The sequence below is a fragment of the Neofelis nebulosa genome, chromosome 8 (assembly GCF_028018385.1).
Source record: "Neofelis nebulosa isolate mNeoNeb1 chromosome 8, mNeoNeb1.pri, whole genome shotgun sequence".
In the NCBI taxonomy this organism is placed as follows: domain Eukaryota; kingdom Metazoa; phylum Chordata; class Mammalia; order Carnivora; family Felidae; genus Neofelis; species Neofelis nebulosa.
This window is the reverse complement of record NC_080789.1, coordinates 65,752,891-65,769,293: the sequence shown is the minus strand read 5'-3', so window position 1 is coordinate 65,769,293 and position 16,403 is coordinate 65,752,891. Positions and strand designations below refer to the sequence as shown.

Genomic DNA, 16,403 nt, shown 5'->3' with positions numbered 1-16,403 from the left:
ATTGTTTTCCTGATTGGTAGTTTCTCTTGTGACTTTTTTGGATTTTTTTCTTTGCCTTAGGTAGTCAAATTGGTCTTTTCCTTGATGGCTGTTAGGCTTTTTATATTTAGAAAGTACTTTTTTAAAATCTTTTTTTCTCGGGGCACCTGGGTGGCTCAGTCAGTTGAGCGACCGACTTCAGACCAGGTCATGATCTCACGGTTTGTGAGTTTGAGCCCCGTGTCGGGCTCTGTGCTGACAGCTCAGAGCCTGAAGCCTGCTTCCCATTCTGTGTCTCCCTCTCTCTCTGCCCCTCCCCCACTCATGCTCTGCTCTCTCTGTCTCAGAAATAAACATTTAAAAAATCTTTTAAAAAATCTTTTTTCTCTAGTACATTTATGGGTTTTCTTTTTACTTTAAATATTTCATCCAGAATCTACTTAAATGGCAAAGACCACTGTTATTTCTCCGTACTGCTCAGAATGACATCTCCATTATAGACCATTTAGTCCTATCTGTTCTCAACGTACACAACACCTGTTCCTTTGTACCTTTGCTGAAAGGTTCCTTTCTCCTGGCTCACAGGTCATGCTCCTTTCTCTCTTGTCCAACACTGCAAAAGCTATATTCCTTTCAAGAACAGTTCAAATCCCATATCCTCTAGAAAGTCTTCCATGCCCACTGTAGCCTGCAAAGACTTTCCCCTTTGCTGAAGCTCAAATGATCACATGCTTCCTTGTTTGAGCCTCTTCTTTTCTCAACTTTAACATAGTCGCTAAGCAAATCAAATCTAATCTTTGTTTAATCTACTTTTTCCTACTACCCAAAGCAGCTAAAAGCACGCTGAGTATATGGAATTTGATAAAACACTTCTTGATTTGCCACAAAAGTATATGCATTAGCCACATGTATGTAGCTAATGAGCATCTGAAATATGGCTGATCCAAAATGAGATGAGCTGCAAGTTAAAATACACATTGGAGGGGTGGCTCAGTTGGTTGAGTATCCGACTTCGGTTCAGGTCATGATCTCAAGGTTTGTGGGTTTGAGCCCCACATTGGGCTCTGTGCTGACAGCCCAGAGCCTGAGCCCGCTTTAGATTCTTCCTCTCTCTGCCTCTCCCCTGCTTGTGCTCTGTCTCTCTCTCAAACATGAATAAACAATAAAAAAATGTTTAAATACTCATTGGATTTTGACGATGGTATAAAGAATAATGTAACATGTCTCATTAATAATATTGACTGCATGTTGAAATGATAATTTTTGGAAATATTGGATTACATATCTATATCTATATCATCTATATCTATATCTGTATCTATATCTATTTATTTTTGTTTTTAAGTTAAAGTATACCCAGGACCATTCTCTATTCTTGTCCCTCAAGGAGGCTCATCATGCTTGGTGTTGGCTCCTAAATGAGGCTGGTTTGAGGATAAGTAAGATCTTTTCTAGGAACCAAAGGCTCTCATAGGCCAGTATGCAATCATTATCTTCGTGGTATCAGGGCCTAATCTTTATGAACACTACACATCTTCCTTGAAATTAACTGCTACAGACTTGAAATACAACACTTCCTTTCAACAGGTAGGGTTAAGTGCTCAGCCAATAGAAATGTTAGTAGGGAAAAGGTCAGGTTCAGATGCTGAAGCATCTCCCAAAGGTTTTAATGACTGAAGATTCCTCGATGAACCGAACCAAGTAGATGGAGCCCCTGACTATCCCTTTGGTCACTGGGGCCATTTTCTGCTGTCAAGGAGTTATTTGGGACAGGTGCCACTTGGCTCATAGCCTAGTCTCATTGTAGTCAGGATCCCTGTGTTAGTTTCCTGTTCCTGTTGTAACAAATCATCACAAATTTATTGCTTTTAAACAACACATATTTGGAGCACTTGGGTGGCTCACTTGGTTGAACATCTGACTTCGGCTCTGGTCATGATCTTTTGGTCCGTGAGTTCCAGCCCCGCATCGGGCTCTGTGCTAACAGCTCAGAGCCTGGAACCTGCTTCAGATTCTGTGTCTCCTCTCTCTCTGTCCCTCCCCTGCTCATGCTCGGTCTCTCTCTCTCCCTCTCAAAAGTAAATAAACATTAAAAAAAATAAAACCAAAATAAAACGACACAAATGTATTCTCTTATAGTGCTGGAGGCCAGAGTCTAAAATCAAGGGAGATTGGCAGAGCTGCATTCCTTCTGGAGGCTTCAGGAGAGAATCATTTTCTTGCCTTTTAGTTATTTATTTATTATCATTATTGTTTAAATGTTTTATTTTTGAGAGAAAATGTGCATGCAGGCAGGGGAGGGGAAGATAGAGTGGGGTGGGCTCTGCACTGACTGCAGAGAGCCCGACTCAGGACTCCAACTCGTGAACTGCGAGATCATGACCTGAGCTAAAGCTGGATGCTTAACTGACTGGGCCACCCAGGCACTCAATTATTATTATTTTTTTAATGTTTTTATTTATTTTTGAGAGAGAGAGAGCAAGCATGTGTGAGCAAGTGGGAGGGGGCAGAAAGAGAGGGAGACAGGATCTGAAGCAGGCTCTGTGCTGACAGCAGAGAACCCAATGGGGGGGCTCAAACTCAGGAACCATGAGATCATGACCTGAGTTGAAATCAGATGCTTAACCAACTGAGCCATCCAGGTGCCCTCCTTGCCTTTTCTAACTGCATTTCTTGGCTCACAACCCTTCCTTACATCACTCCAACCTCTTGCTTCTATCCTTCTATTTCTTGCTGTGGTCAAATCTCCCTTTGCCTCCCTCTTATAAGGACACTTGTGATTACATTTAGGGTCCATCCTGATATTCCATATTAATCTTTCAATTTCAAAATCTTTAATCCTTAACCAAGATTTTAAATCTATACATCTACACATTTGTACACATCTACAAAATCCCCTTTGCTATCTAAGGTAGCAAGTTCCAGGGATTAGGAGGTGAACATCTTGGGGGAACCATTATTTAGCCTGCCACAGCCTTACACCCATTTCTCTGCATTACTTTGGTGGAGGGAGAGAGCACCAGTGAAGTCACGAGTTTTCAAAGTATTCCGGAGATTTACAGAGAAGTAGGTAAATTCATATCTGTAACCACTGTGATCCACCAAGACTATCCTAAACTGGCCTCGTTTCCATTAGCAATGATCACTCCCTCCCAGCATTGCTTCCTTTAAAATGCTCTGTAGGCGCCTGGGTGGCGCAGTCGGTTAAGCGTCCGACTTCAACCAGGTCACGATCTCGCGGTCCGTGAGTTCGAGCCCCGTGTCAGGCTCTGGGCTGATGGCTCAGAGCCTGGAGCCTGTTTCCGATTCTGTGTCTCCCTCTCTCTCTGTCCCTCCCCCGTTCATGCTCTGTCTCTCTCTGTCCCAAAAATAAATAAAAAACATTAAAAAAAAAAAACTTAAAAAAAAAAAAATAAAATGCTCTGTAGTGCTGAAGCTGAACTCCTCATTACTTCCTTGTCCTAAAAAACAAATTATCAGAGATAGTAAGACGTATGTTTTCCAGAGATGAGATGTTTTTTTCATAAGTGTTTAATTTAACAAGCATAGTTGTGGTCTGTGGAATGCTTACAGTGTAACAGCACCTTGTTTTTAATATTCTATATTCTGCAAAATACCTTTACATCCTCTAGTTCATTAGGGCATAGTTTCTTTAGTTGTACCAATGAATGAGGTTCAGAGAGGTTGACTTGAACAGGGTGGTCATGCAATGAATTACTGACAGATCTCGATTCCAAACCTGATGTTCTTTCCACTGCACTGTTCCTGGGCCAAACTTGATCTCATGGGGCTGAGAAGGATCTGAGCTCAGGATCTTAATACATCCTGGAATTGGCCTCAGAATCCCTACCTCCTAAGCATGAAACAGAATGAAACCCACTTTTGGGAGGTCTTACTTAGGGGTCAAAGTTAGGGATAGATTGGAATTTCAGGAATTCAGGGGAAGGTTAAGGTAGCTGGAAAGTCAGAGATACAGTGAGAAGGTAAATAGGACTGAGGGAGACTTAAGAGTGTCTATGTCTGCTCTACGTACCTGCCAACTGCTTCTAAAACACTCAGGAGAGGGGCTCCTGGGTGGCTCAGTCAGTTAAGCATCCGACTTCGGCTCAGGTCATGGTCTCACACAGCTCGTGAGTTCAAGCCCTGAGTCCGGTTCTGTGCTGACAGCTCAGGGCCTGGAGCCTGCTTCGGATTCTGTGTCTCCCTCTCTCTCTCTGCCCCTCCCCCGCTCGTACTCTGCCTTTCTCTCCCGCAAAAGTAAATAAACATTAAAAAAAAAAAGTAGCCATTCTGAAATGGGCCAGGGCTACTGCTTTAAAAAAATAAAAATAAATAAAACACTCAGAAGGGCCAAGCCTGTTTAACTGGTAGGCAGCGGCAGGAGTGCTCCTCGGATACTCAACCTAGAATTAGGTCTGACTTCTGTGAGTGGATTTCTGTGAGAATCTGGAAGAGCCAAGAGTGGCCTGGCTGGGTCTCTCATTCTCCAGTGTGAACACATAATTTGAGGAAGCACAGCAACTCTAAAGCCCATGCTCTCTTGCACTGGCTTTCTGGAGTCTCTTCCCAGCCTTAGATTTCTCTGACATCTCAAGGAATGGTAGCCAAGGCTGACTCTGCCACCTCACCGCCTAGGTTCAAGTCCTAGCTCTGCTTTGGCTTTGTTATGTTGTCTGGCACATGGTGCTATATGTCTTTTCCCCCCTTTTTCCTATTTCTTTCTTTCTTTTTTTTAATGTTTATTTATATTTGAGAGAGAGAGAGAGAGAGAGAGAGAGAGAGACACAGTGTGTGAGTGGGGGGGGGAGGGGCAGAGAGAAGACAGAATCCGAAGCAGGCTCCAGGCCCTGAGCTGTCAACACAGAGCCTGGCTCAGGGCTTGAACTCACAAGCTGTGAGATCATGACCTGAGCCGAAGTTGGATGCTTAACTGACTGAGCCACCTCGGCGCACCACCCCGCCCCCACTTTTTCCTATTTCTCACCAGACCTCTTTTGGTTCCTCTTTTCCCCCTTACTCAATAACTATTGGCAGCCCTCAGACCTAGGACCTCTCATCATATCCATGTGTTTTTGGAATTTACTACTCATTAAATCCCGATTACTCTATATGAATGACTTCCAGATTTCATATCTAGTCTTGATCTGCTGTCCTCTCCCAAACCATCAATAGCCATGGCCTTGAAATGGGCATCTTATTGCAAAGGTATGTTTGAGAAAACATACCTCAAACTTCCATGCCAAAGACTAGGCTTATCCCTCTTCCAACTTTTTTTTCTTTTTTAAGTAGACTCCACAGCTGGCGTGGAGCCCAATGCAGAGCTTGAAATCATGACCCTGAGATCAAGACCTGAGCGGAGATCAAGAGTCGCACTCTTAATTGACTGAGCCACTGAGGTGCCCCACTTTCTTAACTTTTTAATTTCTTCCCATTTTCAGTTTCCTGGGCAGTCTTCTGCCCAATCATAGATGCCCTTTTCTTCTCAATACTTGAATTCAGATACATTTCTTTTGTTCATTCATATATTAATTCAACAAGTACTTCTCAGCTGCCCACCATGTGCCAGTCATTGTGCTAGGCCTCAAAGTACAAAGATAAGTTGGGCTTGAGGAGATCAGTCTTATGGTGGTGGCACACAGGCATAGAAAGATTATAAAGCGATAGGGTAAATACTGTAATAGAAGCTTCCACGCAAAGGCCCCACTAGAATACAGTAACAAATGCAAAGTGCTATAGGAGTTGGGGGAAGATGTCTGACAAAATGTAACATCTTAACTGTCTTTTAGGACAAACAGTTCAGCCAGGTTGCAAGGTGGGAGAGCTGGGGGAGAGAGAACGAAAATAGAGGGAGTTTGTGCTAAGTCTCAGAGGTATGAAAGGACATGGCAAGTAGGATATGGTGGTAGGTGAGAAGTTCAAGTGTGACTGGGGTGTGGAGGAAAAGCATGAAGGCCAGTGCTCTCCAACACAACTTTCTGCAGTGATGGAAATGGTCTAAATCTGTGCTGTCCAATAAAGTAGCCACTAATCACATATGGCTATTGAACACCTGTAACGTGGCTAGTAAGACTGAGGAGCTGAATTTTAAATTTTATTTCATTTTATTTAATTTACATTTAAATAGCAAGCAGCTACCTTACTGAACAACATTGGTTTAGGAACTGGATAAAGGACAGGACTTTAGCTCTAGGAAACACTGAAGGTTTAAAAAAATTTTTTTTAATGTTTATTTTTGAGAGAGATACACACAGAGTGCGAGTGGGGGAGGGTCAGAGAGAGAGGGAGACACAAAATCTGAAGCGAGCTCCAGGCTCTGAGCTGTCAGCACAGAGCCTGATGCAGGTCTCGAACTCACAAATGGTGAGATCGGAACTGAGCTGAAGTCAGACGCTTAACCAAGCCACCCAGGTGCCCCAAAACACTGAAGGTTTTTAAGCATAATACTAGCATAACTAGGAATCTGAGGAAGGGAACACTGGCAGCAGGGATTAGATAAGGATAGATGGCTTAACACAGAAATGCCTCGTAGGGACCAGCCACATGGATAGAATAAATGGGACTTACGTGTTATTGGACATGTAAGAATTTACTGGATTTTGTGACTATTTCAGTGTGGGGAGACTCACATAAGCAAGGAGACTCACCTGAAGTTTGTAGCTTGAGCAATGGGTGGATGGCAACAACTGAGATAGGATTAGGTTTAGAATGAGGGTAATGAGTTTGCTTCTGGAATATTGAATCTGAGGTGCCTAAGAACTATCTAAGAGGATATGATTACAAAACAGGAAAAATACTAATCTGCAACTGTGGAAGTGAGGCCACCAATATATTTGGGGGTTATAGTATATAGGTAGTTGCTAAAGACATGGGAGTAAAGGAACTCACTCCATGAAAAATATGTAGAAGAGGACTGGATGGACCCTAAGGGGTCCTAAGCAATCAAAATGTGGTCTATTTTGCATCAGAGTCACCTGGGGTGCTTCTTAAAAACAGGTTCCTCCTTGTGGATGTATTTAATGCCATGGAATTATACACTTTAAAATAGTTAAAATGGTAAATTTTGTTACATACATTTTACCACGATAAAAAAAAATGCAACAAACAAATAAACAAACCCAAACAAACAAACCCTCCCACAAATCTAATCCAAACCAAACCAAACCAACCCCTAAGCCCCATTCTTAACCTGAATCACTGTTTCTGGAGATGAATCCAGGACTCTCCAGGTAACGTGTTCAATTAAAATTTGAACTAACTGCTTAAAGAGTACAGAAAAACTAAGATAGGAAGAGAGTAAAGGGAGAAGTGTATGGTGAAGAAACCAAGGGAGAGCAGTTCAAAGAAGGGATCAATAGTGCTGAATAGTCCCATGACCCAGGAGGAAGACTGAACAAGAGGCCTCAGAATTTGGCACTCAGAAGGTCATTGATGAATGGGAAATAGACTGTGGAGTCTATTCTTTCAAGGGCTTTGCTCACATTCGGTGGTGAAGAGATGGAGAGACTGAATAAACTTGAAGAGAGATCGGATACAGGAAAAGTTGGTGGTTTTAGAGAGAGAATTGAGCACGTTGGCAGGTGGACAGGAAGGAGTTAATGAAGCCAAGGAGACATCAAAGGGATCCTCAATAAAGCAGTTTGGGAGAAGTAGTAGAGGTTGGGATCAGGAACTCAGGCAGAGGTTATCTGGGTGAAAGTTCATTGGGTAAGTTCAGAAGTGAAAAGGTGGAAAGATGAAGGGGTTTAAGACTGAAGGCAACTGTCCCTGGATGGCTCAGTTAAGAGTCTTACGCTCAGGTCGTGATCTCACTGTTTGTGAGTTCAACCCCACATCAGGATCTCTGCTGTCAGCTTGGAGCTTGCTTGGATCCTCTATCTCCCTCTCTGCCCCTCCCAAGTTCACGCTGTCAAATAAACCAGTAATAATAAAACAAAAATTAAAAAAAAAAAAAAAAAAAGACTGAGAGCAAGAAAAGACTTCCTGATATAGCAAACAAGAATGGTGCTGGTTGGTGGTTAGGTAATCTGCTTAGACTAGTGGTACAGGGATATAGAGTCAAGAACCTGCAGAAGGGTAAAAGTCCACAAGAGTCACTAGGATGAAAGTGATCAGGAGCAGGAATATAAAAAGATTGAAAAGTAGTACTGGAGTCTGAGATTGGAAATGATACCAACCACATAATTATCCTGCACAAAATAGAAAAACCGGTTTTCCTAAATGAAGGTTTTGGTTCCACTCTCCTATAGTTTGGGGAATGTACTAGCTTTTGCTCTCTATGCATAGAGTTCAAATTCCCTAGCAGGAACTTTTACTACCTTCTCTACCAATAGGTCCAAAGTTTAATTGGTGGTTCAGACACTCTTATTCCCCAGCCTTCCTTCTATAACTTCAGAAAATAATAGGATCTTAAGGACTTTGAAACTCATCAATCCAGTCGCCCTTCTTAGCTAGGTATAGCTAAGAAGCTTTTGTTTTCCTATCTTCTCTCCACCAAATCCTTCTCCATCTCCCACTTTCCCTTGGACTCAACTCATGGGTGTCAAAACCTGATGTATATCAGTGACGCCTATCCCACAGCATTTATGCTATAGTCATTCAATTGTAGACTGCATTTTATGCCTGTTTCCCTGCACATATTCCCACTGCCATAATGCTGTGTACCCCCCACCCCCATGTTGGTGTGCTTTGGCAGAGGACGCTGACAAAAAAAAAGTCCTAAATTAACTTACTCTCTGGTATGTTTTCTGTTCTGAGCTTGGGGGAGGTTCTTTTTCTGGAGCTGAAAACTCCCTGGATAGAGTGGTTAAAAGCAGAAGTTTCCTACCTACCCCAGAGTCACAGGGCATTCTCAATCATACTCAAGTCACTTTTATTATATATAATTATACAGTCCCACTTCATTCATTGTATTTGTACCAGCTGGATATTGGGTCATAATTTAAATCTTTTAAACGTCTTATAAATGCTAGCCAGCGCATTTTGGCTAGTATCTGTTACATGCTGTGCTGAGCCTGGGCATGTTGGATACATGACCTGCTCTGGAAAGATAAGATGTTTTTCATACTAATTCTCTCCTTTAGCCAAGCCAGTGACTCTTCATTCCAGATTGTATTGTGAGGTGATGCCTGAAGGCAGGATAAGGAAGTCCAGCAAAAGCCTGAAGAAGCCAGATGAGATTCAAGTTGCCCATGGAACAGATACATTCTAAGGCTAGCCTGGGCTAAGTCTCTAACCACTAGAAGCAGCCCCCTCCATATCCTAGAACCAAGATCACTTTTTCTATGCCATTTCAATCCGGAGAGCCCAGCTCATTGCTCCACAGATACAGTCTCTTCTTCCAGAATCAACTCAAACAGTGGGGAATAGATACTGATTCTTTCGATCACATGTCTTGGACATTTTGCCAAAAGTTTCTGCCAGGTTTTGAGGCTGCCTTACAATCACGAAGTAAGGACAGTGAACTTAATTCTTTGTATAACACTCTTTCAATATCTCTTTCCTGGCCTTCCCACCCTCCCACTTCACTGTCTCCAGGATCTTAATCTGTTCTTTTCTTTCCCTTCCTCTACCAGTGATTCAGGAATTGGATGAGTCTCTGTGGCTTGTTTTGCCCTGAAGAGCAGAAGGCTTCGGTCCCAGCTGGTGTTGCCAAAGCAGCATACTAATTCCATGCCATGGTCCTGGGTCAAGATCTGTACAATCTGATTGGCCATATCACCTCGGATGGCAAGGGAACGGAAGTGGTCAAAGTCATGGAGGCCTAGCTTCCGGAGACGCCTTGCAGCTGCCCGGTAACACTTCCAGGGCTGAGGCTCCACAAGGAGGTAGCGGCAGAGGGAGGAAAGGTGGGCTAGGAACTCCCACAGACCACGGTCCCCATGGTTCAGATGAATCCACATGGTTACTGACATGCAGAAGCCAATGTCAAAAACTGACCGTCCAAACTGGTTTAGGAAAGAGCTCAAGAGAACTTTCCGGGTTCTTTGATTCATAAAGTCCAGGGTGATAAAGGTCAGGGCATCAGGAAAAGGACATTCTTTTTCAGCTCGTTCCACCAGGACTGGATCTATGTCGCAGCAGAGTAGATGGAGTTCTCCTGAGGCATCTGAGCAGGTCTCCCCATCACGTAAGGAAAGGAAGTGTTTGTATAGAGCCACACTCAGATCCTAGAGAAATCCAAAAGAGCTTTGTCATTGCAGCTCTCAACCAGTGAATGGAAGAAAGACCTCTATCTCTTATCATCTCATTGGACTGCCACTTAGTCTTTGCTTTATAAGATATGAAGCTCCTAGACTAAGAAGGCTGCCCAAAAAGTTTTCCACAGAGCAGGTTCTCAGTGCCCTCCACGGGTCTCAGGCAATAATGTGTCATCTCTATACTTCCCTGACATTGATGGTAGGTTGGGCTGTATGGTTGAAAGTTACAGCCAAATGGATGCAGCAAAGGAGCTGAGAGCAGTCTTGTCCAGCTTGAGTAATATGCTGGTAAACTCACTTTTTTCAGGTATCTCAGACCTCAGGGAGAAAGAAAGGATTCCAAGGGCATAGCCAGCATTCCTTACCAGGAAGGTGAGGAACCAGAACAAGCACCCTCTTATAAACATCTGCTTCTCAGACTTGTGATTGGGAAAAGTCTGGATTCCAAAAGTCCTCGCTTAGCCTTCATTCTACAGCCTCAATTTTACTGTCTGCCTTATGCTTCACCACCCCCTTTTGAGATTTATTCTACTTCTGCATCTATCACTTCCCAAAGTCACTGCTGACTTCCTTCTAGCCAAGTCTAATGATCTGTGATTTTCACCACCTCAGCACTTTGACTCCTAAACAAGTCACTATCTCCTTTGTCTAACGTTGACTTCTATAACCATTACAACTAGTTCAAATTTGTGTTGCTCTAATCCATTTTTCAAGGCATTTTTCTATGCACCACCTGTTTTGCTCTGTGCAACAATGCTGTAAGGAAAATACTTATGCTCTTTGTACAGGTGAAGAAAGTGTGGCCGGAAACAACCCAGATGTCCAACAACAGTAGCATGGATGAAGAAATGTGATATATTCATTAAGATGGAATACTAAATAGCAGTTAAAAATGAAGGAATTCAGCTCAGTGCATCAACATGGATGACTCTTACAAATATACAATGTTCAGCAAAAAAGCAAGACACATGCAAAAAATACATGGCAAGCTTCCATTTATATGAATTTCAAAAATGGATAAGATTACATTGTTTAGGGATACAAAAATAGTGAGCTATAAAGAAAATCAAGGAAATAAGCATAAGTCAGGCTAGTTGTTCCCTCTGGGTGGAGGGGGGTGGTTTAGGAACAGAGAAAGTTAAAAGAAAGACTTTTGGGGTTCTGACAATGTCTTATTCTTGACCTGGACAATGATCATAAAGGTGTCTGCTTTATAATAGTTCATAAAGTGTAAATTTATGTCTCATGCACTTTTCTGTATGTGTGGCATAGTTCACAAAAAATTCTTTTAAAAAGTCATGCCGGTGTTGTAGATCAAGGACCATATTTAGAGTAGGAAGGTCCTATACTATGCTGCTTAATTTTCTCCCCATTTCTATACTTATTTCTTTGCTGACTCCCTCTTCCTGTCTGATCTTGGGTGTGCCAGTTTCACTAGCTATTTGTCACTTCATCCTTCCTCTACCACATCTCTTCACCTTCTCCAACCTCAATTCCCCAATCCCAGAATACCCTGGGAGCTTGAAAAAGAAAATATAGACTCAAGGGCTCAATCTCTCAAGATCCTGTTTCAGTAGGGCTACAGTGGGGCCTGGGAGTTTTAAAAATGTAAATAAAGCACCCTATAAATTATGGTACATGCATACAATTTTGAAGCTGCTAAAAAGAATGTCGTGACACGAGTGATCTCCAAATTATTAAGTGAAAAGCAAGGTGCCAAATAGTGTGCTATTGTTTGTAAAGGTAAAAAGAGGTGATATTTATACATACATAAATGCCTACATACACACAGGATACATACCCAAGAAATTATAAACAGCGGTTGCCAATGTGTAGGGGGGAAGGAGAATTTAGGGTCAGGAATAGAGACTTACTTTTTGTTACATGCCTGTGATTTGCAATCATAGGGTCAAAATATCTGCTCCTCTAGGATATGCTAGTAGTTACAGATAGGTGTCAAGGGTGGCATGTCGATATTTTGAATGTAATTTCACTATAATCACTCTACGCCTAAGAATACTTTGAGGTAAGAAGACGTGGCAATGCCTTCCTCCGCCAAGGAGCTGTATCCTCCCTCTCAACCCTCTCCACTGTACTCAGTCAACTCACTGCTTTTAAATAAGTATCTACTTGGCTCCAGGATGCATCCTACACCGTATGGCACACGAATCTTAATTCCAGGCGTGATTCCGTCACCCCTGGCTCTTCTCTCCCAGTAACCCAATCCCAATCCTACGCTCCCAAAGGCGGGTGTCCGGACGCCCCCTCTCTGCAGCCAGGTCGCCAGCCACGCTGTACAGGAGGCAAGCGCCGGAAGCCCCAAAACGGTGGCCCTTCCCATCCGAGGTTTGGCCGTGAGGCGGCGAACGCACAAGCGGGGACGCAGGAATTCGGAACGGAGTTTAAACTCATTTGGGGAAAGTGGTGATGGGTGTGATGCCACGCCCAAACCACAGCCCCAGCGAACGCAGAGGAAGCCAACCGCTCGGCTCCCCGACCTCCGACCCCGCCCCCGTCACTCACCCCAGAGTTACACCCTACGTCGAGCCCCAGGATCGGCCTCGATTCGGGACTCTGAGGGAAAAGCCGGCGAAGCAGCTCCGGGGGCAAGAGGCGGAGCCGCTGTTCTGGAGGATGGAAGCGGGAATACTGAGGGAAATTTCCAAACGGGGCGGCCCCGGGTTCCAGAATTCGCGGTTCCTCTTCCGCCGCGGCCTCTTCAACGCCCCCGGTGGCCTGTTTCGTGGACGCCGCCATTTGTCAGCCTGGCTTCTGGGTCCCGGCGGAACCGGAAGTCGGATCCCGGCGCGGGGAGGGGACGGGACGCCAGCGCGCGTGCGTTAAATGGCAAAGAAGGGTGGGTCTGAAGGCTGACGTCCCCTCTGGGAGCGCGGACAGCCGGGGCTTGTGTTACTTTGTTGCACCCTCACCAGCACCTGGGGGGTGGTTAGTTCCATTATCCGGTTTTGTAGGCGAGGAAACAAACGCAGAGAGGCTCCGTGCCTTGCCCAAGCCGATACAGTTTCAACTTGAGCTATACCCAGAACAAGGAGTTTGTGGGGATGTTGGAAATCAATTTTGGTCCAGCTTCCTTTCATTCCATATGCAATGAGACTCAGGAAGTGGAAATTATCCAGAGTCACACGAGGAATCTGTGATACAGGAACTTGCACCCGGTTCATCCCATGGCTCCAGGAAAGGGTTGCCAGGAGCTGTGGGGCACTTGAAATGTCAGAAGACCCAGAGAGTCCTGACTGCCAGGTGGGACAGGTGGATAGGGGCAACTGATTTGTGAGCTCTTTGAGAGGCAAGGACCATGGCTTATGAGCCTGCACTGAAGAGTGCTTATCGGGTGCCAGACCCTCTCTAAGACCTCTGCATATATTAATTCTATATTAATTCTTTAAAAAAAAATTTAATGTTTATTTATTTTTGAGAGAAAGACAGAGTGCAAGCAGGGGAGGGGCAGAGAGAAAGAGGGAGACACAGAATCTGAAGCAGGCTCCAGGCCCTGAGCGGTCAGCACAGAGCCCAATGTGGGGCTCAAACTCGTGAACTGCGAAATCATGACCTGAGGCAAAGTCGGACATTCAACCGACTGAGCCACCCAGACACCCCTCTATATTAATCCTTTTAATCCTCACATCAATCCTGTGAGGCAAAGACCATAATTATCCGTTTTTTATATATGAGGACATTGGGGTACAACGAATTTGTGATTTGCCCAAGGTCATGCAGTTAGAAATGATGGTACCAGGATTTGAACCCAGGCAGTTGGGCTCCAGAGGATGTGCTTGCAGCCTTGAATCCCCTTTTGCCTACCGTAATACCAGGCCCAAAGATGCTCAGTAAATATTTGTTGAATGAAAACTCAGTATCAACAGATCATGCTGGGAAAACTGGATATTCATATGCAAAATAATGAAAGCAGACCATTAACTTACGCAAAATTCAGCTCAAAATGGATTCAGAACTTACATGTAAGACCTAAAACTGTGTGACAGCTAGAAAAAAAAAATAGAGGAAACACTGACCTCGGCAATGATGTCATAGCTATGACACCAAAAGCACAGACAACAAAAGAAAAAATAGACAAGTGGGACTACATCAAACTAAGAAATTTATCTACAGTAATGAAAACCATTGATAGACTAAAAAGGCAACTTACAGAATGGGAGAAAATATTTGCAAACCATATATAGTATCTGATAAGGATTAATTTCCAAAATATATAAGGAACTTCTATAACTTAATAGCAAAAGAACTAGTAACATAACTAAAAAATGGGCAATGGACTTAAATAGACATTTCTCCAAAGGAAGGCATATAAACGGCCAAAAGGTATATAAACAGATGCTCAATATAACTAATCATCAAGGAAATGCAAATGAAAACCACAATATCACCTCATACATGTTAGGATGGCTATTATGGAAGAACACAAACAAAAGACAACAAGTGTTGGCAAGGATGTGGAGAAAGTGGAACACTCGTACGCTGTTGGTGAGAATGTTAAATGGTGCAGCCTCCATGGAAATTCTACAAAAAATTAAAACTAGAACTACTATATGACCCAGCAATCCTATATCTGGGTATTTATCCAAAATCAAGATCTTGAAGACAGAGTAGCGCTCCCATGTTCGTTGTGATACTATTCGCAAGAGTCAAGATGTGGCAGCAACTTAAATTTGTTTAACGTTTTTTTATTTTTGAGAGAGAGAGGGAGACAGGATCCGAAGAAAACTCTGTGCTGACAGCAGAAAGCCCGATGTAGGGCATGAACTCACAAACTGTAAGATCATGACCTGAGCCGAAGTTGGACAATTAACCGACTGAGCCACCCAGGCGCCCCAAGATGCGGGAACAACTTAGATGTCCACTGAACAGATGAATAGATAAAAATAAATGTGATATTACATACAGGGGAATACTAATCTTATGAAAGAAGGAATTCCCGCCATATGTGACCACGTGGATAAATCTTGCAGACATTTTGCTAAGTGAAATAAGCCAGTCATGGAAAGACAAATACTGCATGATTCCACTTATGTAAGATATCTGAAGTAGTCAAATTCATAGAAGCAAAGAATATAATGGTAGTTGCTAGGGACTGGGGGGAAAGGGATAGGAAGAGCTGTTAATCAATGGCTATAAAATTTTAGTTATGCAAAATCCATTAAGAGGGTAGATCTCATATTAAGTGTACTTACCACATGAAATAAAATTTAGGAAAACAAAAACAAACTCAATAGAGGCTGCAAGTCAATGACTAAAGCCAAGTTTGCTTTGGGAAAATTAGAATGGAAGAAAGAAAGGAACTGAAACAAAGTGGAATGGAGGTAGACAAAATATGGGCTGAGCCAGAGATGGGGGGCGGGGGGGGAAAGAGCTGGTAAGGAGAGAAACTGAGGGGTTAGCCCAGATAGCAGTTTCCAGTTAGAAGCCAGGATGGCCCAGAATACCCAACAGGTTCAGCCAGAGGTCAGCAGAGTTGTATTGACCTCTCCCCACCTGACCAGCCATTTTAAAGGGCCTCTTACTACATGAGGCCTGCGGTTTGGAGATAATGCTATCAGAGATTAAAATGAGCCTTGTCTCTTTCCCTCCCAGTTTTTACTTCATACTTTCATCTCTGCCTGATCTGATCTATTTCGGGACATACGTTAATGACCAAAAGTCACAGTGGAACTGAGTAAACCACAGTACTCTGAACAGCTTCCAGAAAAGGGTGGGGGTGGAACAGCAGCACTGGTACCATTTCTCTCCGCAGTATTTGACAGATTTTGGTGAGCCAGACTTACCTCTTTCTGTCACTAGATGGTGCTAGCACAAACACTTGATACCCTTCATTTTCAAGCAGCTGGAAATCACCTTGCTTTTGTAAACACCTTTTTGTTTGCGTATTTAAACACAGCATAGGGGCTCCTGGGTGGCTCACATGGCTGAGCATCTGACTCTTGATTTCGCCTCAGGTCATGATCCCAGGGGTCGCTGGACTGAGCCCCGTGTTGGGCTGCAAGCTGGGTGTGGAACCTGCTTGGGATTCTCTGTCTCTCCCCCTCTACCCCCTCCCCTATTCATGCTATCAATCAATCAATCAATCAATCAATCTTAAAAAGACACACACAGTATGAATTTTTGCCAGTATTTAAGTGTTTAATTTCATTAATGACATTGGTATGTTTTTGAGTTTTTGAAACACTCTTCGCCAGCAAAAAAAATAGGGGC

The 16,403-nt window shown here is 43.4% G+C and overlaps 1 protein-coding gene and 1 long non-coding RNA gene across 2 annotated transcripts; one reads left to right on the top strand and one right to left on the bottom strand.

Annotated features, from left to right (window-relative positions):
* Nucleotides 1–8,831: 8,831 nt before the first annotated feature.
* Nucleotides 8,832–12,954, bottom strand: BCDIN3D (BCDIN3 domain containing RNA methyltransferase). Its single transcript, XM_058742850.1, has 2 exons — nucleotides 12,699–12,954; nucleotides 8,832–10,145 (listed from the first exon to the last, which is right to left on the bottom strand). Exons 1-2 carry the CDS (start codon nucleotides 12,930–12,932, stop codon nucleotides 9,501–9,503), a joined length of 879 nt encoding a protein of 292 aa, XP_058598833.1. The 5' UTR covers nucleotides 12,933–12,954; the 3' UTR covers nucleotides 8,832–9,500.
* On the top strand, nucleotides 10,151–12,322 carry LOC131519629 (uncharacterized). Its single transcript, XR_009265725.1, has 2 exons — nucleotides 10,151–10,547; nucleotides 10,964–12,322. It is a non-coding gene; the product is annotated as an uncharacterized LOC131519629 (long non-coding RNA).
* Nucleotides 12,955–16,403: the final 3,449 nt, after the last annotated feature.

Coding starts and splice junctions, on each gene's coding strand:
- BCDIN3D (XM_058742850.1), bottom strand. CDS start 12,932: ATGGCGGCGTCCACGAAACAGGCCACCGGGGGCGTTGAAGAGGCCGCG. Junction 10,146..12,698: donor ACGTAGGGTGTAACTCTGGG/GTGAGTGACGGG, acceptor GGATTTCTCTAG/GATCTGAGTGTGGCTCTATA.